This window comes from Heteronotia binoei, chromosome 21, assembly GCF_032191835.1.
Source record: "Heteronotia binoei isolate CCM8104 ecotype False Entrance Well chromosome 21, APGP_CSIRO_Hbin_v1, whole genome shotgun sequence".
Classification (NCBI taxonomy): domain Eukaryota; kingdom Metazoa; phylum Chordata; class Lepidosauria; order Squamata; family Gekkonidae; genus Heteronotia; species Heteronotia binoei.
Genome location: NC_083243.1, coordinates 78,476,022 through 78,502,597, shown reverse-complemented (window position 1 = coordinate 78,502,597; position 26,576 = coordinate 78,476,022). Strand labels below are relative to the sequence as shown.

Below are 26,576 nucleotides of genomic sequence, written 5' to 3'. Positions count from 1 at the left end.
AGTGAAGATGGATTTATAGACTTTAACTTTCTTATTTTGTTGTTTTTATTTCTTTTTTGTAGTTATAAGGATTTAAAATGGAGATTCTTGATTGGATAAAATTACCTTGTATTTGTTTTTATAATTTTAAGTAAACACTGGCGGGAGTCAAGAAAAGGGTGGGAGAGGAGGAGGGGAGAAAAGTGTGATGTATTGTTGTCAATTGGTATTATTCTTTGTTTTCCTTGGAAATAGTATAACAATATATTGCAGATCAATAAAATTGTTTTAAACTCAAAGAATGATTGAAAAGGCATAGTTCAGTGGATACTGATTATATTTTAATATTTTGATCTCTTTGTACTGATTCTACTAATATTTGTGGGTACTCTGTTTTCAGGAAAATAGAAAAAATAGTCAGTTTGGGGATTTTTAAACCATTCCCCCAGAACATCCAAACTTCTGCACTGTTTGGTTTTCCTGGGATTCTTGGAACCCCTGCTTTATTTTCTCATAGGAACAAGAGCACTATGTTTTATATCTGCTTTGTTTTATTTTTGTTTTAAAAGCTACTTTTCCAGTGAAGGTTTTCTCATCACATCTCAGACCCCATGATGTCCATGGTTAGGGGTTTTTTTAAAATGAGAATTACCTGATTCTGTTAATTTCTCACTCATCTTCCAAGGGAGAGACAAGGCAGCATACATGATCCCATCCCTGTGAGGTAGATTAGCTTAAGAGTGATTGGCTCAATGCCTTTATGAGCAAACTTTGCCTTTGCCTTATTGACACTCCACATTTGAACCTTTATACCAGCGGTGGCCAAACTGTGGCTCTTTCACACATATTATGTGGCTCTCAAAGCCCCCACCAGCTTGGAGAAGGCATTTGTCTCTTTAAATCACTTCTCTAAACCAAGCCAGCCAGTGGCTTGGAGAAAGCATTATAGTTAAAGTTGCCTTCTTTCCATCATCTCCCTCCTTCCCCTTCATATATTTGCTTTCCTTCTTCCCTTCCAGGTCTCAAACATCTGATGTTCACGTTGTGCAGCTCTCAAACATCTGACATTATTCTATGTGGCTCTTAAGTTAAGCAAGTTTGGCCACCACCGCTTTATACCTTAAAGTTGCCAATTCCCAGTTGGAGGCAGGGGGTCCCCTGGTTTGGAGGCCCTCCCCCTGCTTCAGGGTTATCAGAAAGCAAGGGGGTTGAATGTTTGCTGGGAACTCCATTATACCCTATAGAGACTGGTCCCAATAGGGTATAATGGCGAATTGATCTGTGGGTATCTGAGGCTCAGGGGGGCAGCTTTTTTTTTTTTGAGGTAGAGGCATCAAATTTTCAGCATAGCATTTGGTGTCTCTCTTCAAAGTACCCCCCAAGTTTCAAAAAGATTGGACCAGGGGGTCCGATTCTATGAGCCCCCAAAGAAGGTGCTCCCATCCTCCATAATTTCTGATGAAAGGAAAGCATTTAAAAGGGGTGTGGTCCCTTTTAAATGTGATAGCCAGAACTCACTTCAGAGTTCAATCATGCTTGTCACAATCTTGTTCCTGGCTCCACCCCCAAAGTCCCCAGATATTTCAGACCTGTCAACTCTACTTTCCTTTGACTTTTATTTCTGTTTATTTTGTACCACTTTAGTCAAATGTCTACTTCAGAAGTGTCAAATTTCCAGCCCTCAGACCAGAACTGGCCCACCTAGGGCTTTAATCAGACCTACGGGACTCTTTTCTCTCCCCCTCCTGTCCTCACCCTTTGAAGCTCCAAGGCTGCTGAAGTTGTCAGTTCCTTCTTCATTGTCTTTGCAGGCTGAAGCAGGAAGCAATTCTGGGCTTGCAAGGCTGAAAAGAAAATGCAGAATGGATTTTCCACTAAGGCAGGGGTGGGGAACCTGTGTCCCGAGGGCTGTACACAGCCCTCGAGGTCACTTGGTGTGGCCCTCGGGGATTGCTGGGCCAAACCAAGCCAGGTGGCAGCCTCTCTGGGGCCTGGATGGCCAGCGAGGATTGTGGTGCCCAGCCGCACTGTGCAGCAGCCTCTCCAGGGCCAGGCAGGGATCACAGGGCCCAGATATACTGTGCGGCAGCTTCACTTGGGCCAGAATTGCTGCGGGGCCTGGAAAAGTTATTGTCACAGTTCAGTTTGTACTTGATTATCCCAGATGGTGTGGCCTAATATGTTAATGAGTGTGTGACCTAATATGCTAATATTAGGGGATGTGGTCTAATTGTCACTATTATGTGTAAACAGACAGCTTATAGCATGTGCTGCAAAACAGAAAGTAGATCTAGAGGCAGTAGATGATCAACTTGACAGCTGGTGGCTGGCTGCCAGAAGGATTGCATCAGCCAAGCAGAGTCAGCATGACACAGCAAGTTGCTGATTGGCTGTTCACTGTATAAATGTACAGAGCAACTGTGGTGATTGTGGGTTTAAGGAGTTGGAGTGCAGCGGAGCATATTGTCAGTCAGGAGAGTGAGTTGGTGTAAATAAATGTATATAGTGGTTTTACAGCTACTGTGTACAGCCTTCATTCTTGCGTCGCTAAGCATCACCCTCTGGGTCTCTCTACGCGCATCGACAGGGTTATGGGCCCAGCACGCTTCCGCTGCGCCTAGAACCTGAGACCTGTGAGAGAGGTGGTAGAGGAAGGACGCTGACGTGCTCCAGAGGCTGCCTAGGCTGAAAGGAGTCTGAGCAGGATGGCTACAGCAGCAGCTACAGTGCTGGTGGATAAGCTCACCACTACCAACTACAACACCTGGTCGCTGAGGTTAGAGCATTTCCTGAAGAAAGAGGGGCTTTGGGACTGTGTGTCAGCTCCTCCAGCTAATCCCACAGCGGCAGAGGCCGTCAAGGATCAAAAAGCTCTAGCCAACATCATCCTAAGTGTTGCAGACGACCAGCTGGTGCATGTCCGTGGGCACCAGAAAGCAAAGGAGGCTTGGGAAGCTCTCAAGGCTGTGTATGTGCAAAAGTCAGCTGGCACACTGATATCCCTATGGAGGAGGCTCTACAGGAAACGTATGCTGGCTGGGGAGTCGATGAGGGACCACCTCGACGGTATGTCTAATTGTTTCCAAGACCTTGAAGCAAGAGGGAAGGCCGTGGCTGATGAAGATAAGGTGTACATCTTATTAAGCTCTCTGGACGAGAGATATGACATGCTGGTGTTAGCATTTGAAGGATGCTGACAAGCTAACTTTGCCTTATGTGACCGGCAAACTCCTGGCTGAAGAGCAGAGGCAGCTGGAAAGCAAGAGAGAGCAGACTCGAGCCAAGGAAGAAGAGAAGCCGAGGTCTGTTGGGGCTGGTTCCAGCTGGCAAGCTAAAAAGGAGGAAAAAGCCTTACAGGTGTGGAGGAGGTGCTGCTATCGGTGTAATCAGCTCTGACATTTACAAAGATTTTGTCCTCAGCAGCAGCAGAGGAAGAGCCGGCAGCAGTCTTCAAGGACTCCCCAGGTGACTCTAGTAAGAACTGGTCCGGGACTGCAGAGTCAGCCTTGGGTTGTGGATTCTGGGGCTACTCAGATATTCTGCTGCTGTGAAGAGGAGCTACAAGACTGCAAGCCAGCTGAGCAGAAGACTGTCAGCTTAGCTGATGGGAGACAAGCTAGTGTTCTTTGCCAAGGTGCAGTCTATTTTCCTGGACTTAAACACAGGTTTGAAAATGTATTATGTGTGCCCGAGCTAGAAACTAACTTGTTAAGTGTCTCTGTTCTAGCAAGAGCTGGGTTTACCGTAGTATTTGATAAGCAGGGCTGTGCAATTTTGAAACAAGGTAAACAGCTGGCTAAAGGCACTCTAAGAGCCAATGTGTATGAGCTCATGCAAAATGTGGGAAAAGCTCATACTGTGTGGAATAGGCAGCCACACAACAGGTGCATTCACAGGCTGCATAGAAGGCTGGGCCACGCCAGCTATAATACAATAAACAAAACTCTAGAAATACTAGAGGGAGTGAAGGTTGACAAATGCAATGCTTTTTTAGATTGCAATGTATGTAAAGAGGCCAAATCAAGGGCAGTTTCATCGACCAGAAAGAGTGTGTGTGTGTCGGAGAGACCACTCCAATTAATACATGCCGACCTGGTGGGGCCGTATGCACCCAGTGTTTCTAAAAATAGGTTTGGCTTAATTTTGGTTGATGACCACAGCAGGTTTGCATGGGTATATGCCATTAAACACAAAAGTGATGTCTGTGCCACCTTCAAATACTGGGCTAGGAGAGTGCAGAAACAGCTAAATGCTAAGATTGCCTCAATTCAGACTGACCAGGGGGGTGAGTTCCTGAATAAAGAGTTTGCCAATTATTTGAGGCAAGAAGGCATAGAGCACAGGGTGGCCAATGTTTCCTCTCCGTGGGAGAATGGGATTGTGGAACGGAGAGGTGGAGTACTCCAAGGTATTTGCCATGCTTTGTTGCAAGATAGTGGTCTGAGGCAGGCATATTGGGGGGAAGCCTTAAAGGTGTCCTGTTATATTTCCAACCGTTTGTGGACAGAGGCTATAGACGATATACCCTACAGGGTTTTGTATGGGAGAAAGCCATCCCTGGATCACCTCAGGATATTTAGTTCAAAGGCTTGGGTGAACATCCCTCTGGATAAGAGGAGAAAGGGAGGTCCCAAAGCCAGAAAGCTGGTGTTTATAGGGTACCAAAATGGCATGAAGTCCTGGAGGTTTGTGGACAATAATGATTTCATTAGGCTGAGTAGGTCTGCCTCGTTTTGCGTGGATGAAAACTGGTCTAAGATTCATGCCAATGAAATGCCTGGGGAAAAGTGAGGAGGGGCAAAAGCCAGAAAGCTCACTGAAGCAGGAGAGAGACAGTATGGGCAGTTTGGCAGGCAGCAGTACACAACAGGAGACATCTGAGGCTGTAAAAAGGAAGCCGGTCAGAGTTTCTGCAAGAGAAAATAAGGGTGTGCCACCAAAAAGGTATGTTTTTGATACTGATGTTAACTATCTGGGCAAGGGAAATAGTTTGCCAGATGAAAAGCCAAAAAGCAGTGTAAGTGCACCAGAGGTACATGTGGATACTTCCTTCACTAAGGAAGAAGGAGGATATACTTATGTATACGATGACCATCCTAAACCATATCCCAGTGTGTTGGAGCTGTTAAATGAGATGTCTCTTGGAGAGGAAGGAGACACCTGAGCAAAGCCTGGAATGCAAGGCTGTAAGCAATAACTGAATTATAAGGTTGCAATGTACAATGCATAAGTGCTGGCAAAAGGAATGCTGTAAAATGAAACAAACTTACTGTTTCAAGATGTATGATAAACTGTGTAACCAAACTATGATTGTAAAACTAGACTGAGATGTAACAATTTCTAAAAAACTGCAAATGTTATGCAATGTGTGAAAAAACCTGAAATCTGTAACAAGTCTGTAAGCGAATGTGAATTGAAAAATATGTGCGCTTGTATTGAAAGGATATGGTACTGTGAGTTAAGAACAAGTCTGGGAAACAAGCCAGCAAAAGATAAGGCAAGTGCTCAGTCTGGGCAGAGAGCCAACTGAGGAGATATGGTCAGTCTGGGCAGAGCGCCAACTGATAACAATGTGCTTGCAAGTTAATTGGCAAGCGGAGAAAAATGTGTGTGTGTCCAGGAAGAGTGGAAGTAACTGAACTGAACTGTAATGTATATATGGGAAAGCTATGTAATCAATATATTGGTGAAGAAATAATCAATATGTATAGGCAATATTGTAATGGATGGATGTCAGCACCGCTATAACCTGAGGAGGGGTGTCACTATTATGTGTAAACAGACAGCTTATAGCATGTGCTGCAAAACAGAAAGTAGATCTAGAGGCAGTAGATGATCTACTTGACAGCTGGTGGCTGGCTGCCAGAAGGATTGCATCAGCCAAGCAGAGTCAGCATGACACAGCAAGTTGCTGATTGGCTGTTCACTGTATAAATGTACAGAGCAACTGTGGTGATTGTGGGTTTAAGGAGTTGGAGTGCAGCGGAGCATATTGTCAGTCAGGAGAGTGAGTTGGTGTAAATAAATATATATAGTGGTTTTACAGCTACTGTGTACAGCCTTCATTCTTGCGTCGCTAAGCATCACCCTCTGGGTCTCTCTACGCGCATCGACACTAATATGCTACTGAGTTCCTGTTGGGCTTTTTCTACAAAAAAGCCTTGGACCTATGAATTTGCCTAGGGCGGCGGGCCGTGTGTGCGCCAGATTAGGCTCTCCCCACATGACTTCAAATAGAAAAACAATTATTTGCATTAATTTTGCTAGCCTGAATCATTCTCCCTCGGCGGAGCACTGTTTTTTAAGTTGATATTTTTTATGGCCTGCAACTGATGTTATAAATATCCATATGGCCCTTCGAGTAGTCTACCTGGGCACAGAGACCTTAATAGAAAGTCTATTCTGTGTTTTCCATGCAGCTTTGTCTGTGTTGCAATGTATTTTATTGGAGTGGAGCTCAGTTTCACTTTTCAGCTTTTATATGCCGTTAGAAGCTGTTCCTTGCTGGAGTTGCGTAACCTTGCAAATAAAGGGGTGATGCTTTGAGCCAGCATGTCTATGGTGAATGGACATTAGAACTGGTGCCTAGTGAGTACTCTAACATAGGAACCCACAGCCAAAAGGGGATATTGCACTTAAGAGCCCTTGCCTATCTGAGTAGACCTGGAGGTAACAGGAGAAGCTTGCAATGCCCAGCCATTTCATGTTTTCCTGAGCCCAGAGCATTTTATATTTTTTGGTTTATATTTTTAGTTTCTGCTGTGATCCTTGTGCTTTTTCTTGATGTTTTATTTTTTAAAATTGCATTGCCAAATCCCGCTATTCCCCACTTTAAACGAAACATCACAAGAGTTTTAAGCATGTTTGTATTTTAAGTAAAAATAATATCTTTATAAAGGATACAGAGAAACACAATTAAAATTTATATCTCTACTACCTGTCACTACATTTTATGATATCCATGACCTGGTCCCACAAAGTCCCACTTATGTCAGATCTGGTCCTTGTAACAACTGAGTTTGACACCCCTGGTCTACTTAGATGTTTATAGAAGTCACTAGTGGTATTTCCCACCTCACCCCCCGCCCCCAAATTACGCAGAACTCCTCAAAGAACACATGCAATAAAAATACAGAGAGTAGTTTGACTTTTGTTCAAGCCAGTCATTGATAAATACAATTTACATTATAGTCACAAATTTACCACTAGGTTAGTAGATTTCTGAAGACAGAGCTTTTTTTTTTTTTTCTCTTCTCCCATACCAAACTTCTCTGACTAAATGGAGGCCTAGTTTCAGGCTATGCCCTTCCCTAGTATTGTGTACTAATGAATCAGAAATGATCACTGTGACCTTAATTGTGACCTAGTTCAGAGTTGGATCTGCCATTACAGCACAGCAAATCAAGTTCACCATGATGAGAGGCCTGGCCTCTCTACAATGCATTTGCTTCCTTAGGCCTCTTTGAAGTTACCATGGTAAGAGGAATTCTAGGATCAGAAGAGAATAGTTGAGCAAGTATGTTACAAACAAAATATTTTTATTAAAATCTACATTTGCAGTAGGAGAGAGATCCATAAGGGCTCAGAAGAGATGATGGTGCAGGCATACAATGAATGCAGCAAAACCTGCCAACTATTATTCTCTTGTGCCATCCTTGCTTTCAAAGCCACAACTGTGAGCCAGGACATCTTCTCAACCCCAGCCTGCCATTCACTGAGGAGTGTGTTTGGGTAGCTTTACCCTTGAGAAGGCTGCCCCAGTGGGGAAAACATTTGAAGTATAGTTTCATACTCCTAGTATTGTCCCTGATAGTTCTGCTGGTTTTCTCAGCCAGAAAAGGCTTACAAAAGAGAGCCAGTCTGGTGTAGTGGTTAAGTGCACAGACTCTTATTGGGGAGAATTTGGTTTGATTCCCCACTTCTCCGCTTGCAGCTGCTGGAATGGTCTTGGGTCAGCCATAGCTCTTGTAGGAGTTGTCCTTGAAAGGGCAGCTGCTGTAAGAGCTCTCAGCCCCACCCATCTCACAGGGTGTCTTTTGGGGTGGGGTGGGGAGAAAGATAAAGGAGTTTGTGAGACACTCTGAGATTGGGAGTGGAGGGTGGGATATAAATCCAATATCATCATTATCATCATCATACATCCAAAAACTAAAAAACATACACACACACACACATCTTTATATACATACACTTAACATACAAAGACAAAAATGCCTTCCGCTATTACTCAGCTTCATTGGGTAGGAGAACATTCATTCAGGATACAAGTTCCTAACAGGTGCCCTCAAGTGAAAGAGTACTGCTATTGGCTTTTGTTCACAAAGCAATATTTGGCTATGTTACTAGATTCAGCAGCACTCACTTCAGAGGGTGGAAATGGGAACTGGTCGATCAGCTTGCATGGAAGCAAATAGAGGTTGATCTACTCATTATAACCACCAACTAAACCTGACTAAAAGAGCTTCCTAAAGAGGCCCCTAAAAAAGAGCTAGTCACACATTACCATTCCAATTACAAACATCCTATAGATGCCACCATTAGAAAATCTGGCGCTCACATGAAACTCACCACATGATTCACAGGGCTAACTACTGTTTGTCTGAAGCAGCTTCCAGTTGGTGGTCAAAGACCAGCACTCAGGAAAGAAAGTAAGTTGACAGATCCTAGAAGCTAAGTCAGGAAAATGAGACATCTAGCACTAAACAACACACAGCAGCAAAAGGACTATTCTGATCAACAACTTCATTAAAACATGAACATCAGGTATGGCTTTATATATGTTATGTTTTGACAGATGAAGCTGGGAGGAAGAAAGGAAAAAGAGACCCAAAAAGTGGTGCACTCAACATGTGGCCCAGTGAAGCCATAATGAGCAGCTTGTAGCTCCCTCATGAGGCTGGGGGAAGGAAGCTCTGACCCTCCCCCCCCCCCAAAAAAAAACCCCTTCCTACATCCCCACAAGGCTCTGGCATACAGCAAGAAGCTTTCCTTTCCCTCTAGGATAATGCCACCTCTAGTCTAGGAGAGTGTTCTGGCCTCCCTACCCTGGCTGCTGTGGCCCAAGTCTGGAGAAGTCAGAACAACTCCTTCTCAGCTGATAGGTCACATTCTATTCCCCTCACAATTAAGTGGGGACAACAATGGGCAACCCACTTAGCTCCAGTCGTGGTCCATTATAGCCCATATACCTATCTGAGTTGTGCCTACCAACTTGAATGTACCCCCCTCTCCAAGTTCATTTGTGGCCATTTGGGGAAGAGAAGCTCCTGCTTCCCCTTGATACCACTCTCTTTTTATTGCCCTCTAAAAACAAAAGCTTATAGCTTTCATGATGTTCCTGTCTTCCAAAACTTCCATGAAGCTGACTATAAGAAATAGGCATTGGCACTACCTTAGCAAAAGCATATCTGAATTTCCTATATCTGAAGAGAGAGAAAATAATCACTTTGTATTCTAAATTCGAGCTAGAAAGCCAGGCATATGTTTCCAGTCACATTTTAGTTCTAAAAATAAATACATACAGGCAAAACCATGAAAAATTAGTTATTTAACATTAAAGGTAGGAATGGCAACCTTGGAGGTAGAAGCAGAAGGAGAAAATGCAAGCCTAGCTTCTCAGTCATTTAGGTACAATACTCTAGGTGCATTAAAATTAATCTTTAAAAAATAGTGGGTGTTCCTTCATGGTGTTTATTCACTGGGGCACCCAGACCATCACAGCACACTGACCACTCAAGCAGCCTCTTGTAGAATCACAACCGGTGGAAGGCAGTGGTGTGGAAGGAGGCAAGGAGTACTATCTTCCAGGCCAGCCACACCCCTGTGCCATCTAGCCCAAAAGGAGCTCCAGCAGTGCTCACAGCACTGGGGGGGGGGGCTTGCCCTCCTTGCCCAGTCACCAGGGGCACACGTCAAGGAGACAACAGACACTGGTTGCTTTTCCAACCCACACTGATGAGATCTGCTTCAGATGGCCCTGGGTGTGATCAACCCCACCATAGGCCTCAGGTTTTAAATCAGTAGCTACTGGAAGATCAAGCCAGTTCTATTCTATGAAACTTCTATTTCCACCTTGAATCTGTTGAAAGATTGCCATGTGCATTTCTATACCACAGGTTCTCAGAGAAAACAGGTAGCTTTTAAGGTATTAATGCAATTCATGTAAAATAAGGGCAAAGGCCTGACACAGGGGCAGGAATTAATGTAGAGTACAGAGGTTTTGTGGAAGGATGAATTCCACACCAAATCAAATTGTGGCTCAAAGTAGTACGAAAAGTCCTTTCACTTCAATTGGACTCCCTCCTCAAAGAATCAAGTGAAACAGCAACAAATAGAGGCACTGATGTATCACTAGGAGAAAAGGCTGAGACAGAACTAGTCTTCTCGTCACTCCTCCTATCCTCGGGGACCAGATTTATTCAGAACTACTAATGGTAGTAAAACAGCTGGAGCTGATCAACAGTCTAAGAGAAAGGAGGGTGGGAAATCCTTCAGCCGTAGGCCTTGGTTTCAAAAGCATCAACAGTAAATAAAAACTGTCCCATGCCTCAGAAGTGGAGAGCAGCTCTTAGGGGAAGATCAAATGGGCTTTGTAGTGCTGTTGTAAACCAGGTGCTCTGTGTCCTCAGTGGTGGAGAGGACTGAAGAGAGAGTGGAGTTGGCAGCAGTAGTTGGCTGGCGTCGCCGGCGATAGGTCTTTCTGTTCTTGAGCAAGAAGTAGCCCAGGATTGCCAATACAACCATGATGCAGACACCAAGGAGTACAGCAATGCCCACTTCAAAGGAGCCTGTAAACAGGTGGGGGAAAGTACCATTTACTAAGTTGGCATTAACAGACATCAAGAAGATAAAGCAATATCACTAAACCTTAAACCTCTATGGACTTCAAGTTGTGACTTATTCAGCAAAAAATTATGTTTAGGATACACTGGACACTACTGTGCCTTTTTAGTGAACAAGTGTTTAATTGTTGTAGAAAAGAGCAAACACAATTTGTGGCAAGGTATGAGCTTTTGTGAGCCACTGCTCACTTCTTGAGATACAGCTAGAATGTGAGTCCGATATACTGGAAAGTGGAACAATTTCAGATGTCAAATGACAACAGCAGGTGAATGGCAACAGCAGGCATAATTGGATTAGGTGTGATACACAGAGGAGGAGGTGTGGATAATTCAGTTTCTGATACATTAAAGCAAGCCTTAGTTCAATGCCCCAATTCCCTCCCCTTACAGGGGTTCAGTTACATACTTAAATGTTCATGCTGAGCCTCATGTCCACTCCATCTCTGGCCAATCACATCTGCCTCTGCAAAGAAAAAAAGTAACTGAATGCCTTGCAACTATGCTTCATTAAGGCAAAATCCTTTCAAAGACACAGTACTGTGCATTTTTTAAAAAAACCCATTAACTACAACATCTGTCAAAACATCTCATAAATTGCATCATATTGGACCTGAAGATTATCAAGTTAAGCTGTATGCTTATTATTCATGTCCTCTATAAAAGGGGAGAAGAGAAACAAGAAGATGCAATATCAACTATCACCTATTTCCCTTGGCTATTTTTATAAGACAAACTCAAGGCAGCTTACAAATCATAGAACTACCACAGCTTTTTTTGAGCAGGAACACACAGGAATGCAGTTCTGGCTAGCTTGGGGTTGGGGGTGTGGTCTAATATGCAAATGAGTTCCTGCTGGGCTTTTTCTACAAAACCCCCGTTTCAATGCTGACATCATGGGGCGTGGCTTAATATTTGAATAAGTTCTTGCTGGGCCTTTTCTACCCCCCCCCCCAAAAAAAGACTACAATTTAAGACCAACAAAATATAACCCCACCCCCAAAAAAACTTGATAAAAGACAGCTTTTCTCACAACTTTAGAAATATGGGACAGATGACAAATCGGTAAAACAGTATGGGACAGCTAACATAAAGCTCAGCATTCCTTCTCTTAACATCATTCACCCAGAAATTCAGAGACATTCACAAGCAAAGCAAGATATGCATCATCATTTTGTTAGCTCTCAGTATCCAGCAGCCAGAAATGTATTGTCCAAAAAGACTGCACTTCTGCTGACCACCATGACTATTTACTGTCCCCCACAAATGTAACCAATCTGAAAAAGTATGCTAGGAGAAGGAACCTTTATTCCACTGATCACTAGCTGATATAGTACCAAGAAATTACAGCAGAGGGATTGATTCTGGGGAGATGGCATATTTCCTCTCTATTTCGTTCTTACTTACTTGTAATGCCTTTACAGGATTGTATACAGTCTTCTTCCTTTTCAAAATTATTCTTATTGCCTTCACACCCTCCATAGGTGAAGCGATCACATTTCTCAGTGAATGGGTTGTAGTACCACCGGGATAAGCTCTCTTGGCACAACCCAGTGTCTGGCAAATCCACACAGTGACCTGTCAAAGGAGAATCAGCAGTGCTTATCAAGACTATACTCACCTATATAGCATGGCATTTCTGCCAAGACCTATCTGAATGACAAAATTGCAACCCAGTTCCAGTTTGGTTCTCTTCAGTCACAATTGCATTTGGGAAAGGCAGATGAAGCCATTAGGACTTTTGGAGCTCATTCCATCAGTACTCATGATATACCTACCTTGGCTATCTGTAACATTGATCTTCTGTAATTTATTGAATGCTTGAATATCTGCAAAATACACCAAAAAGAAAAATGCTCAAAATGATGGCTGTTTTCACTTCATAACACAGAACTCTCAGTGTGGAAAAAATCACCTTTACCAGTCAATCCATATTATGTGCCAGAAGATAGTGAACTCTCCAATCAAAACAAGTTAGGTGAACAAGCATGTTTCAGCTTTTTTAATATACATTCGGCAATGTTTATTTTGCAGAATTTATTCTGGGTTTCTAAATCCCAGGGAAACAAAAACACAGAGCTGGTCTAAAACATTTTGTCACCCCAAACAAAGGCACAATTTCAGCCCCCTCCCCCTGTTGTTACTTCCTAAACAGCACAATATGTATTGTATGGAAAACAATGTACCATTTTCTGGGATAGTTTTTTTTTAATCATATTAAATATCAGTTAGACATCACAAAACCATGAAGAATACATTTTAATAGGTGTTACAATTATTCTCTGTCCTTTAAGAAAAGTTTTGCAGAGCCTCAAACATGAATATTTATGGTAGAATAAATAACTGCTGGATTAAATTTAACAGTTTACAGTGCAAACCAGATCAGAGTCATGCCCTGAAATCAGTGGGCTTAAAAGAATACAACTGTGTTTAGGATTGCACTGCTAATTGTACTAACCAGAGCTTAAACCAGGAGCAGCTGTTATGAATAGTGACCATGTTTATCCTATATTTCTTTCTTCACAGAAATGTCACAACTGATACCTTTTAGTTTTCATGTTGTTTAACTCCATAACTGCAGGATTCCCTGCATGCATCTGATAAAACAGACTCTAGCTACATTAAACAGAATTATTCAAGGTACAGGTAAAAAGGACTGTACTGCAATTAAATGGTTCAGAAAGTTGCACTATTAAGGGGATGGGGCCAGGGACTGTAGCCTATACTACTGTATTGCAGGCTATCCTTGTAAGTATGCTCTATGCCAGAGGTGTCAAACATATGGCTCGCAGGCTGGATCCAGCCCCTGCAGGGCTTGTATCTGGCCCACAAGCAACTGGCTCCTCTCCTGCTTCTTTTTTGGGGGGCTGCTGCTGCATGGCAGTTTGCTTTTCCCAGCTCCTTCTGCTGCTTCCTGCTTTCTTCCAAGCCTCCTTCCTGCTTCCTTCCAAGCCAAGGCTCACTTCACTCCATTGGCTGAGGGCTCCTTCTTTGGGAGGCAGGGAGGGAGAGACAAAGAGCGAGAGAGAGCCCCACTCAGGAAAGAGAGAGGAGTCAGAGTCCTATGGCTCCTTTAAGACCAGCAATATTTTATTTCAGGTATAAGCTTTCCTACACTTCTTCAGAGGGAGGGAGGGGGAGTAGGTAAGTAGATGGATTCTTCTGACAAGTACAATGCCCTGCTGTTTTGAGACTTGATACCTCTGTTTCTCACACACTTACATATAGGCTTCCCAAATCCGCCGCCCGGGCAGGGGACCCCAGATTTGAAGCCTCCTCCCCCCGCTCACCAAAAATCTGGAAAGCGGGGGGAATGGTGGCCCTTCCCACCCAGCCCTGATCCCAGCAGCTTCTCCTCTCCCCTTCCTGTTATGTCTTCTCGCCCTCCCCGCAGACGCCTCTTTTTCAACCCCCATGCCCCATCCCGGGTTGTGAGGAAAGTGGGGGGGGGGGCTGTGAAGAAGGAAGGAAGGGGGGAGCGAAAGAGGGAGGGCTGGCGATGTGGAGCGCGTGAAGCGCCTGGTGCGGCCGGAGAACGTGAACGGCAGAGACACGGCCAGCAGGAAATCCAGCCTCCTCCATTTCGCCGCAGGTACGACCAGCCCTGGCCCTTCCCTTCGCCCTCTCCTCCGCCGCCTCCTCCTCTCCGGGTCTCTTGTGGGGACTCTTCCCTTCCCTCCTCGAATGTGCTGCTTGTTTATCTTAAGGCTGGAGCGGAAGGAAGGGATCATTTTCCTGGCGGCCTCTTCGGGCTCATCCAGGCTTTGTGTGTTGAGACGAAAGGTGGAGACTGGCATCAGTACCAGTGTGCCCTCTAAGCTGCGGTAGTGTGAGCTAGCCCACAGATTTTTAGCCTCCAGCTCACACATTTTTTGTCTTAGCTCAGGAAGGATGACCCTAGAGCTCACAATTTTAATGCCAGTAGCTCACAAAGTAGTTTTTTTGCTCACAAGACTCTGCAGCTTAGAGGGAACATCGATCAGTACCCAAACTGGATGGAAATATGGGGCCAGGGTTATGGCTCAGTAATTAGACCTCTCTTCCCCCCTCTCCCTGGGGAAGCTGTTTTTTGAGGTAGAGGCACCAAATTTTCAGTATAGTGTCTACTGCCTCTCCCCAAAGTACCCCCCAAGTTTCAAAACGATTGGACCAGGGGGTCCAATTCTATGAGCCCCAAAAGAAGGTGCCACTATCCTTCATTATTTCCTATGGAAGGAAGACATTTAAAAAGGTGTGCTGTCCCTTTAAATGTGATGGCCAGAACTCCCTTGGAGTTCAATTAGGCTTGTCACACCCTTGTTCCTGGCTCCACCCCCAATGTCTCTTGGCTCCACCCCCAAAGTCCCCAGATATTTCTTGAATTGGACTTGGCAACCCTACTTACATACATACACACGCATGTATATGTGTTAAAAGAAAGGGGCATGCTGGAGAAAGGAAAATTAAAAGGAAATCAGTTTGGCTTATCCAGAGTTATTTTTTTAAAGATTAGATTTCTCTATGCCTATCTGGGATTTTCTTTCAAAAAGACCCTGATTAGGAATTAGAACACTTGGTTTGGCTTCCATTGTTTAATAATCCAATTCCAATTGTTTAATCATGGAAGTAGATGGCTAAGTATTGAAAAACACATTTACAGTTCTATATGTTCCAGTTCAACACATCTCCCTTTCTCCCCTCCCACCTCGCTGGCTGCCTTTCTTCACTACCCCTTTGCTTTCAACTACAAGGTGAAACCGGAAATCCCTCTCTCCAGTTTAAACAAATGAAGAAAAACAGTAAAATCTAACAGTACAGTTTACAAGCCTTATTAGTAGAAAGGAGCAAGTCCACTAGCACATAACAAAATCTGTGGCAGGGCATGAGTTTTCATACTGCTCACTTCAGATACAGCTATAATGTGAGTCCATTTGGTCCTTATATCTTGGAGAGTGGAGTGATTCCAGATGCCAAACGACAATAGCAGGCGTTGGTAATGAGACAGGAAACCTAGGTCTCAATTCAGCCATGGAGGATGCATTGAGCTTCATTAACAATTCAGCAGTCCCTTTCAAATCTCCCTTTGAAATTCTTTTGTAAAAGCACTGCTACTCTTAGGTCAGCAACTGAATGTTGTGGTTTCTAATGTCAGATTTATGTCCATTTATTCTTTGCATCTGTGACGGAACAGGCAGCTGCCCTCAGTCCTTGCAACTGTGCAGCCGTCTGAGGCTTGCAAGTGCCACTGCTACCCTACCCCACCCCCTGGGGGTGTAACCTTTCCTTAGTTTGCTGCCACCACTCACTGAATTTGTCACTGTCGTCTTAGCGGGACAGTGAGACCCCTCTGGCTGAAACTCCTTGTTTGGAGGTGAAATCTCCAATCTTTGGGTTGGCCCTGGAGAGTTGGCAACCCAAAAACAGGCCTTTCCCTTCCCAGGGTTCCCTTTCCTTTTTTGGTAATGTGCAGAGCACAACTCCAGTAGTTAATTCCAAAAATATAAGGATTTATTCAAACGATATACATTATAAACAGGGAAAACATATATTGATTGAGTAAGGCACACTACAAGGGAAAGTTTATACTGGGGACCAACAGGGCACAAATAAACCAAAAGAGAAATGCAGTCCTCTATCCCTACACATTTCACTAACTACCTCTCTCCCTGGGAGGTTGCAGTGCAGGACAGATCTCTTCTCCACCAGGCCTCCAGGCCTCCTTCACCTCTCTCTTTCTCTAGAGAGGGCAAGGAAACCTCCAGTCTACCCCAGACAGGTTGCAAGTGAATGCCTTGGGGTTCCAGCTCTGACTTGCAGGGTTTTCCACCTCTGTGGCCTGTTCACCCTGCACAGCCCTTTCACAGGAGTCTCTCTCACTCTCCAGTAGAACAAAGACTGCCTGCTTCCTGCTTGGATAGGACTCTATATAGAGGTCACCCCGCCCCTTGGGGAAGTTCTCCTTTTCCTGCACTTTTTAGGCCCAAGGGCTGCTGGGCCTCGTAGGTCAGAGAAGGAGGACATTTTGAACAATAAACTACAAATAGCAGCCATTTGAAAACCAGCAACTGCAAGCACTTTAACCATTTCGTTACAGCATCCTCCTGGCCTGAATCCTCCTGGACCAAACTGAGACCTAGGTTTCCTGCCTCATTACCATTGCTGGTATCTCCACTCTCCACATATCACATCTAATCCAATCAAGCCTCCTGTTGTCATTCACCTGCTATTGCCATTCAGCATCTGAAATCACATTTATAAAGTTTATAGCTCCGGTACTTTGTGTTATGTTTTATGGTACGCATGGTGTAGCCCACAAAGTGACATTTATGTTAGATCTGGCTCTCATAACATACAAGTTCAACACCTCTGCTCTATGCTCTAGGCCAGAGGTAACCAAACTTGTGTAATGTTAGAGCCTAATAGAATAAAGTCAGATGTTTGAGAGCCACAAGACAGACAGGAGGGAGGGAGGAAGGAAGGAAGGAAAATTGATGGGGGAAGGAAAGATGGGAAGAAAGCAGCTCTAACTTTAAATGCATTATCCAAGCTGCTGGCTGATTTAAAGTGACAAATGCCTTCTCCAAACCAGTCAACAGGGTTGTGGAGGCTCTGAGAGCCAAACAATGTGTGTGATAGAGCCACTTAAGGCTCCTGAGCCACAGTTTGTCCACTCCTGCTCTAGGCTAAATAGTTACTATACCATTTAACGTACCATATTTAAATGCTTATGCTTTATTTCAGCTCTGTTTTAGATTTGTGTATTTTCAGATTTTGTAGTCCAAATCCTATTGCACTGTTCACTGGATGTCTTATCCTGTTGATTGCACTTAATTTACATTACGTAATCTGCCTTGAATCTCAGCAAGAACAGCAGACTATAAAGAACCTAAATAAAAAGCCATGGAAGTTTCCACTGTGCTGAATCTCTTAGTCTTTGAGGTGGCCTGAGATTGCTTTGGGGGTTTGCTACAACATATTAATATGGCTAGTTCTCAATAATTACTTAATTGGTTCCAAGACATCACCAGGACTTAGTTCAGAATTTTAATTCTAAACTCCAGTGTAGAAAGAAAATATACATCTCAGCACATAAAGAGCACTTCTCCCTCACCACTAAATAGCTCCATTCACTTTCCACATTCATTCAGGAGCAGGTTTGAAAATCCTGCCTGAGTCCACAACTACTTTCCTTTAGAAACACAGCCTCCATTCCTGATTTTCTATCCACCCCCTTTTCCAACACATAAAAAACAAGATATATATTTTCAATTTAGCAGATCAGTGGCAAACAGCAATGATGTTTTTAAATGTGGGGGTTCTGATGTTCTCAAACTATAGTATGTGCAAAGGTTGGGGGGGTGGCATTTCTTCTTCACAGCCCATCCCCAGAAGCTTCTGCTGCCACCCCCATCCACTGCTGACTTTTGCATTCTGAGCATGCCTAGTAATAAATGCATCTGATTTGCATTTAATGTTGCAAATATTGAGAGGAAAGTTCAGAAGTGGGGAAGTCAGCAAATTCATATAAAAGTATTTAATGGAAGTTTAATTGCATGCCTCCACAATTATGAGACTGACAATTATAAGGAGAGGAGGGAGTTGTGTTAGTATGGCAACCTCTTAGTCGTGATGTTCTAGGATTCAGCCTTCACCACAGAATGGCTCATCACAATTGACACAATATGTGGGTCCCAATCAGCAGGAAGGGGACAGAATAGAAGTAAGGATCAGAAAAAACTTCCCATGCCCAGGGTGCCACCTCAAATAGCCATCTGTCTTGAACCCACTGAAAACCACTGGCCTTTTCTATCCAATGCATTAAGGGGAGGAGTGTGCCTGCTACACCGCCCCCCCAAAAAAAATGTTGAATATGACTGCTATACATGTACAAATTATAAATGTGTTAGTTCTCCACATGCAATTATGATCCTACAAAAAGTAGCAGCACCCCAACTGGAAACACAGACTGTATGTTCATATAATCAGTTCAGAAGCTGTGCTGAATGGACCTGGAGTGAGTACAGTGCATTGGTAACTGGTGCGGAAAACACAAGTGGAATGAGTTGTTGAGAAGCATTTCTTAATTGCTATTTCCCTGTAGTGTTTGTTTTGATTGATCAAAGGGTTCCCTAAGCTGTCCCCATTGTTCTAAACACTGGCAACATGAAAACAGCCACCCAAAGATGCAGGTGAGATGGACACAGTGCAAGAAAAATCAAGGAGTACCACAGAGAAGCAAATACACTAAAGCTAGAGTTAGAAAGGAGCCAAGACTGCAATGGGATTTTAAATCCAAGACACAGGCTGACAGCCAAGATGATGCCCTCCCATGACCAATTGAAAGAGATGCCAATTTGTTTTTGTATCTTGGTGTCACTACAGTGCATGCAATTCCACAGTGTTGAATCTTCTGTTTGTAGTTCTGTTCCACTGTTCCTCAGGTAACAGTGCATGACTAAGATCCATATATTCAGGTCTCTTGGGCAGGGCTGTGGGTGGATACGGGTACTCTTTGTGGTCAGTCTTTTCCATTCTGTGTTACTGAGTTCAGGAGACACTGGCAGAATGCTGAATTTTGCACCAAGACTACATGTGGCATAATAATGGGATTGATCCTGTCTAATGGGACATTGTAGAAGCAAAGAAGAACAGACCACTTCCTAAAAGCCAACTAAACAGTTCAGTGATGTAGTTAGGTTCCCCTCCTCTGAGCCAATTAACTTTGCTACAGCAGGATGTGTTCCTTACATGAAATTGTATCCAAAGAATCCTTTTCCAGCAGGAATTCAGCTCCAAAAACTATTTAAAGCAACCTTCATCATTATCAAAGCCCTTTCCCATTAATATGGTTTCTGTTTAGATTGTCCACCATAGTTTTGACTTTAAAATTTTCAACTTAAGCACAAGCATGCTCTGCCCAGGGTATTTTTTATGCTGAAGACATTTGGGTGGAGTAGCAGAAGCAATCCAGCTTCACCCCACTATTGTGTTCAGTCCAGAGCTGCCCCCCCTTTTTTTAAGCAGGAACGCATTTCCGGCTGGCTTGGCCAGGGCTCCAGCTCAAAAAAAAAGGTCTCCAGCAGGTGGAAGGCACTAGGCAGCCACATGCCCCCAGACCACGTGCTTCATCCTGTCTGCCACCTCCAGCCTCCAACAGGCTTGCAAAGAAAGCGAGAGACATGGAGCCACCATAAGCGCCCCTCCTGGGAGAAGCTGGGCCTGCTGCTGCCCACTCCACCACATGTGGCTGTCTCTCTCCAGTCATGGGGGGGGGGGGGCGTAGGATGAAACAAGGTCTCTCATTGGGCTGTATGAGAACACATATGCATGAAATGCAGCTGATGGCACTGTACTGTTCTGTGTCAATATATGGAAAGTAACCTACTGAATAGGTGATGTCCCTTTTGGTGATGTCAGAGGGTATGGCCTAATATGTTCTTGCCGGGCTTTTTTTACAACCCCCCCCCCCCCCAATTCAGTCTGTACATGTTGTGTGACTTGACAGCTTAGTTCAGATTCCTCACTGAATTCTGAGTCTTCAGTAAATATGGCCAACACTTTCAAGCATCTCTTCCCAGCCACAATGGCTAGGGAAAGTTTGCTTTGCTGTAGTAAATGAAAACCAGAATGCTGAATTTTGCACCAAGACTACATGTGGTGCTCCCTCTAACCCTGGTATACACACAGTCCTGGCTATAGTAAAGATTTATTTTTTAAAAAATCCAATCAAGGTACAAGGAGCACAGATGTAATGGCCTAGAAATGTAATGCTAGAAATGCAAACTATAACAAAATGAGATGAGCAAAGGGAAATAATGGAGTTAACTGACAGGCAAGTTTGCACATTCAAACTGCCCATTTTGTTTTCTCTCCATGCAACCCCTCCCAATTTTTGAGTACAAGACTAGAAAAACTTCATTATGAACTTGGCAGCATACTGAACTTGAACCAGGGTCAAAGAGAAGGGATCACATAACAAGAAAAGAAATATCTGACCTGTGTATGCAAACTACCCCTAGGAATTTGTTTTAAATTTCAGAGTAGATTTTGAAGGCTACATGGGATATATTTACATAACGGCTAAATATTGTAGGAGATATGTCACTTGCGATGACAGATGAGATGATGCATCATGTCCTCTCCAGAGGTAGGTTAATTAAGGCAATTCTTATGAAGGAAGACACCCATTTGCTATACTGGAAAGAAGTTTTTTATTTTCAGTCCCGAAAGACATCGAACAGAAGACCTGGATACCAAGACCCAAGGCAAGTACCTAATTAAATGCATCAAGGATACACCTAGCCTTGATACAGTTTTTGCAGCTGCCAAAATTGTATTTGCAAACTACAAGCACAGTGCTGATACTTGACTCAATGGGAGCAGAAGGAAAACTTGTTACTTTTATTTGTAGACCATATTCAGAGAAGACCTTGTGCAGAAAATCCAGGAAGGAATACAGGGAACCCTGTCATCCAAGACAGCAAATATGAAGCTCCCTCAAGATCAAAATAGTTCCTCTAACTCAGTGCTGTACTGCATTCTGAGGGGCAGTGGCTTTCTAGAATAACAGCAGGCTTCTCTCCTAGGGTTGCCAATCCCCAAGTGGGAGCAGGGGATCCCTTGGTTTGGAGGCTCTCCCACCACTTCAGGGTCATCAGATACGACGACGACATTGGATTTATATTCTGCCCTCCACTCAGAGTCTTAGAGCAGCTCACAATCTCCTTTATCTTCCTCCCCCACAACAAACACCCTGTGAGGTGGGTGGGGCTGAGAGGACTCTCACAGCAGCTGCCCTTTCAAGGACAACCTCTGTGAGAGCTATGGCTGACCCAAGGCCATTCCAGCAGGTGCAAGTGGAGGCGTGGGGAATCAAACTCGGTTCTCCCAGGTAAGAGTCCGCACACTTAACCACTACACCTAACTGGGGGGGGGGGGGAGGAAATGTCTGCTGGGCACTTCATTATTCCCTATAGAGACCAATTCCCATAGGGTGTAATGGAGAACTGATCTGCAGGTATCTGGGGCTCCACAGGGACTGTTTTTTGAGGTAGATGCACCAGATTTTCAGCATAGCATCCAGTGTCTCTCCCCAAAACACCCTCCAAGTTTCAAAAAGATTGGACCGGGGGGGGCGCAATTTTGTGAGCCCCAAAAGAAAGTGTCCCTTTCCATTATTTCCAATGGAGGGAAGGCATGTAAAAGGTCTGCGGTCCCTTTAAATGGATGGCCAGAACTCCCTTTGGAGTTCAATTCTTGTCACAACCTTGCTTCTAGCTCCACCCGCAATGTTTCCTGGCTCCACCCCCAAAGTCCCCAGATATTTCTTGAATCGGACTTGGCTGCCCTAAAGCAGGGGGAACAGGGTTTGAATGTCTGCTGGTCACTTTATGGTATAATGAGGAATTGATCTGTGGGTATCTGGGAATCGGGGGGGGGGCTGTTTTTTGAGGCAGAGGCACCACATTTTCAGCATAGCATCCGATGCCTCGCCTCAAAATACCCCCCAAGTTCCAGGGGATCCATTTGTATGAGCCCCAAAAGAAGGTGCCCCTTCCTTCATTATTTCCAATGAAGAGAAGGCATTTAAAAGGAACATGGTTCCTTTAAATGTGATGGCCAGAACTCCCTTTGGAGTTCAATTGTGCTTGTCAGAATCTTACTCCTGGTTCCACCCCCAAAGCCCCAGACAGGGCTTTTTTTGTATCAGGAACTCCTTTGCATATTAGGCCATACTCCCCTGATGCAGCCTAGCCTCCAAGAGCTTACAGTAGCCCGGTAAACTCTTGAAGTATTGGCTACATCAGGGGCGTGTGGCCTAATATGCAAAGGAGTTCCTGCTACAAAAAAAGCCCTGGCCTCATATATTTCCTGAATTGGACCTGGCAACCCTAGTCTATCCTAACACATCTTACCCAAAATCCTTTCAACTGGAGATGTGAAAGACTGAGCCCGCTCTACCACTCAGCTCTGCCCACTTAAGAGGGGGGAGGAGCTGGTTTGATAGGCTCCCATTTTCTATCAGTGTGCCGCCTCAGGCATCCAAGTTAGAGGTTCATTTACTTACATGAATCACAAGACTCCTCATCTGACCCATCTAAGCAATCACGGGTGTCATCACATTCCAGGTAACTATCAATACAACATCCATCTTTGCATTTGAAATAGAAGGGAAGGCAGTCTTCATTGCACACTGTGTGAGAAACACAGATTTTAGTCCTTTGTGTGCTTGGCAGACAATGGTCCTTTCCTGCCATCCAGATGCTCCAGGAAGTGATTTGCTTTTGGCCAATCTTTCTTTGGCAGAGTAGGACCAGAAAGTAGCCCTGCAGAGTGGCCCAATCACAGTTCTAAGACATATGCAGGAAAGGCAAGAAAGGCTTCCCCTTGCAAGCACAGGGTGAAATCCTGACTACCCAGTACACTTGCCATACAACAGCAGCCCTGTAAGGGGAACAGTTGCTGAGAATCCTGGAGGCTCCCTCATCAACAGACAGAGGAAGCTGGAAGATACAGAAATCAAACAGTAGCTAAGATTTCTTGTTTCTCCTGCTCTAATATCCGAAGGTAAGCAAGCCATAAAGAAGATAAATTAAGGGAGGAGGGTGATATTAAACATGTTCTCTCAGAAGCAGCCCCTGCCCCGAGTTCATTGGAGCTTGTGTAAATGTGCACAGGGCTGTAGCTTGAGAAAGTCAGGCAGTGACTCCTCCTCTGCTGTGTATGTAGCTGGTGGGGAGGAAATGCAGATATCTTAATCATTGGGAATAATCTGTTGCCTTGCTCTAAGATTAGCCAGGAAAGTTTGGCATTGAATGGCTGAAGTCAGCAAGAAAAGAAGCAGGATTGGAAACATGGACATTTTCAGAACTGCCTACCTGGTTCTTGCCGTTTTTCAACAGCACCTAAAGAAAAAGAAGATGGGAGGGGCATGCCATTACCATTAATTAGTAGAATAACTGCTTACAGTCCTTCCTGTTTCATGACCTAGCTTTCATTTCCAAATTAAATATGATACAAGTGCAGAGAACTGAGTAGATTTAAAGTTAAGTAGCCCTTCCACTGTATTAATGCCAGGAGATAATGGTTGGAGGAGAAAGGAAATTTTATATACTGCAAAAGCTCATTGCTCATTGCATCAAAAAGATTCAGCAGCTGAAGCACAAAACTGAAGTCAGTTTGGATTAATTTAGGACCATATTCAGTTCTCATCTTGCATGCTATAATGAGCTAAAGTTAGAAAACTAGAAAGGTAAAAACAGGTCTTATTATTTACACTGAACGGCAAATTTCTACCTTTCAGGGATTTTTTGGGAGAAACTGTCATACTCTAGGGCTCATTCAGCATAGATGAAGTCTATACAATATTCAGAATACAACAGTCCATTGCTTTTCTTCATAGGTAAATACAAGGAATTCAAAAAGAGCAACTCAACACAATAGGCACATCAACACTTCACAGGCTGGTCCATTCCACCAAAATAATTACAGGTTGCTTGGAACAAATGCCTTCACCTCCTCCCTTGAATCCCTGAAATCTGGTAACAGGATTTCTCTCAAGGAGCATACCTGCAACATTCTTGCAGGCAAGTTTGCATTCTTCTTCCCATAAGTAGTTGTTCTTGTTGGGTTTGCAGCCTCCAAAGATGAAGCTCTCACACTGCATTGTTGTTGGATTATAGTACCAGCGAGGGAAGGCTCCTCGACACCGACCCACCTTATAAGGAGCCAAGCAGTGCTCTGGAACAAAGGAAAGGGCAGTCATTTTAGCACATTCAGTGAGTGGACACAGAGAGCACAAAACTGGTGTAGCTTATTCCTAAAATCTTACAAGGTTGAGAGCTGGACCTGCTAACAATCCTCAAAAGCATCTACCAAGCAAGGGAGAAGTGACAACTACCACCTAATGCAGATCCATATATGGCATCCAGAGATTCTTGGCAGAAGAAAGATAAAAACATGCCCCTTGCAAGCACCATTTAAAAAGTATAACAAGTGCATGGCACCAAGAAGCAACATGCATATTAACCTGCATACATGCATGTGTGCATATTAATATAAAATGTATTTATTTATTTGTTTTTTGGCTGTCAAGTCACAACTGTGTTATGGCAACCCTGTGCAATTTTCAATTGTAAAAAGTTTTATTGATTTAAATGACAATAAAGAAGCATTGCAGATGATATATTAAAAGAGGGGAAAAGAGAGAAAAGGGAACTTTAGAGAGAGAAAAAGAAACAGAAGCCAGTACAAATATATCAGTTATAATTCCACCTCCCAATATGTTACTCAAATCTTCCTACATACAAGTATAAAAATCTCCTTAAGTATTACTTCCTTTAGTCTCTCACTAGTGTAAAGGGGAAAAAAGTAATTCTTATAAAAAACTAGTAAAGCAATATAAGACCAAACAATTCTTCTTAAACACAAATTAAATATAACCAGTTCATAAAAAAAATTCTTCTAAGACTGTCACAACGTCAAATTTCCTAATTTAACTTAAACCTATAACAGGCACAGATTAGTTTATTGATTTAGCAAAATCCTGATTAAAAGGAACACATAAAAATTATTTCTTTGTTCATAGCAAATTACATAAGATACATCAAATACAACTGTCTATCTCCATCTAAACCATTTATCCTGCTAACATATTAATAGCAAATGTGTAAATGTGCACAGAGCCATATTACCAAAACAATCAAATTCTGCAGCCTTTATACTATCTGGCTTTTCACCCTTGATCCTATTCTCACATCATTAGAAGCAGTCTCCCTAAATATGCAAACTGTGAGTAGATCTACTATCTAGAGAGTTATGCTAATAAGCCACATTAACATCATGTCTCCAAGATCTCTCTTAATCTTTTAAATTTTAACATCTGTTTATTAATATTAGTTACATGTTTGTTTATTCAGCAGGAAGAAAGAAAGGAGAAAAAATAAAGGAAAAAAATGAAAGGGAAACCCAAAATTCCAAAGTCCTTCTTCCCAAAAACTTAAAAAAACCCTTTTAAGTTCCTTTGCTTTCTACACCTGAATTGTATCTGAGGCAGCACCTTTGTCCACAGCTTGTCTTTTAAGTAACACCTTTCACTTCTTAGTCAGAGTTCTTTATTCAGCCATTCACCAAAGCAGAAGCAGAAAAACCAAAGACCTTTTTACGGATAGTTTTCCAAATCCAGATGTATTGCTTGAAGTGCAGCTTTACTCTTCTCAGCATGTTCTGCCCCCTCAACCACAGGAAGAAGAATTCGTCGCCATTTTCCCTTCTCTGCTTGAGTGGTTTTGAAAGTGTGTCATAAGAGACCATCTTCTTTTGCCTTTGTTTGCTTCACATAACAATTTCCCCTTCTGCTTTCACTGCCATCGATTCGCTCTCCTTAGTGCTGAACCCCTGTAGATTAGCTATTTCATTAGTTATTGGATCTTCTTCGCTCAAATCATTAGCAATGAGCATAAAGTAATCTCTAAGAAGCTGCGTAAGTGAAATAAAATCTTCCTTTAAAGATCTGAGATTTGAGCAAATGTCTTTTTCATGTGCCATTTCATTAGAAAGTGCCACACTCAGCTTATACATTCAAAAGTCAGTCTCCCAAGTCAGATTGTATTTTCACTTCCCTCCTGTTGAAGGTATTTTTTAAGTTAGAGTCAGATAAAAGAGACAGAGTTCTTTTTCTTTTCTTTTTTTGTATATCTCCTTTGTGTTCAAATCATATTGCAAATTCTTGATAATCTCTGTAATATATATCCAATTAAAGTCCGGGTCAATTTTAGTAAT

The 26,576-nt window shown here is 43.3% G+C and overlaps 1 protein-coding gene across 2 annotated transcripts in view; it reads right to left on the bottom strand.

Moving 5' to 3' along the window:
* Positions 1–10,324: 10,324 nt before the first annotated feature.
* SPINT1 (serine peptidase inhibitor, Kunitz type 1) overlaps positions 10,325–26,576 on the bottom strand; it is a 52,612-nt gene continuing 36,360 nt past the window's right edge. Inside the window, exons 4-10 of one of the 2 annotated variants that reach the window (XM_060262221.1) lie at positions 24,366–24,536; positions 23,675–23,701; positions 22,864–22,989; positions 12,596–12,646; positions 12,225–12,395; positions 11,227–11,283; positions 10,325–10,766 (exon numbers count right to left, since the gene is read on the bottom strand). In XM_060262221.1, coding sequence (XP_060118204.1) covers positions 10,558–10,766; positions 11,227–11,283; positions 12,225–12,395; positions 12,596–12,646; positions 22,864–22,989; positions 23,675–23,701; positions 24,366–24,536 — 812 coding nt within the window. In that variant the 3' untranslated portion in view covers positions 10,325–10,557. The remainder of the gene's footprint in view (positions 10,767–11,226; positions 11,284–12,224; positions 12,396–12,595; positions 12,647–22,863; positions 22,990–23,674; positions 23,702–24,365; positions 24,537–26,576) is intronic. The other variant, XM_060262222.1, reaches the window with a different exon arrangement.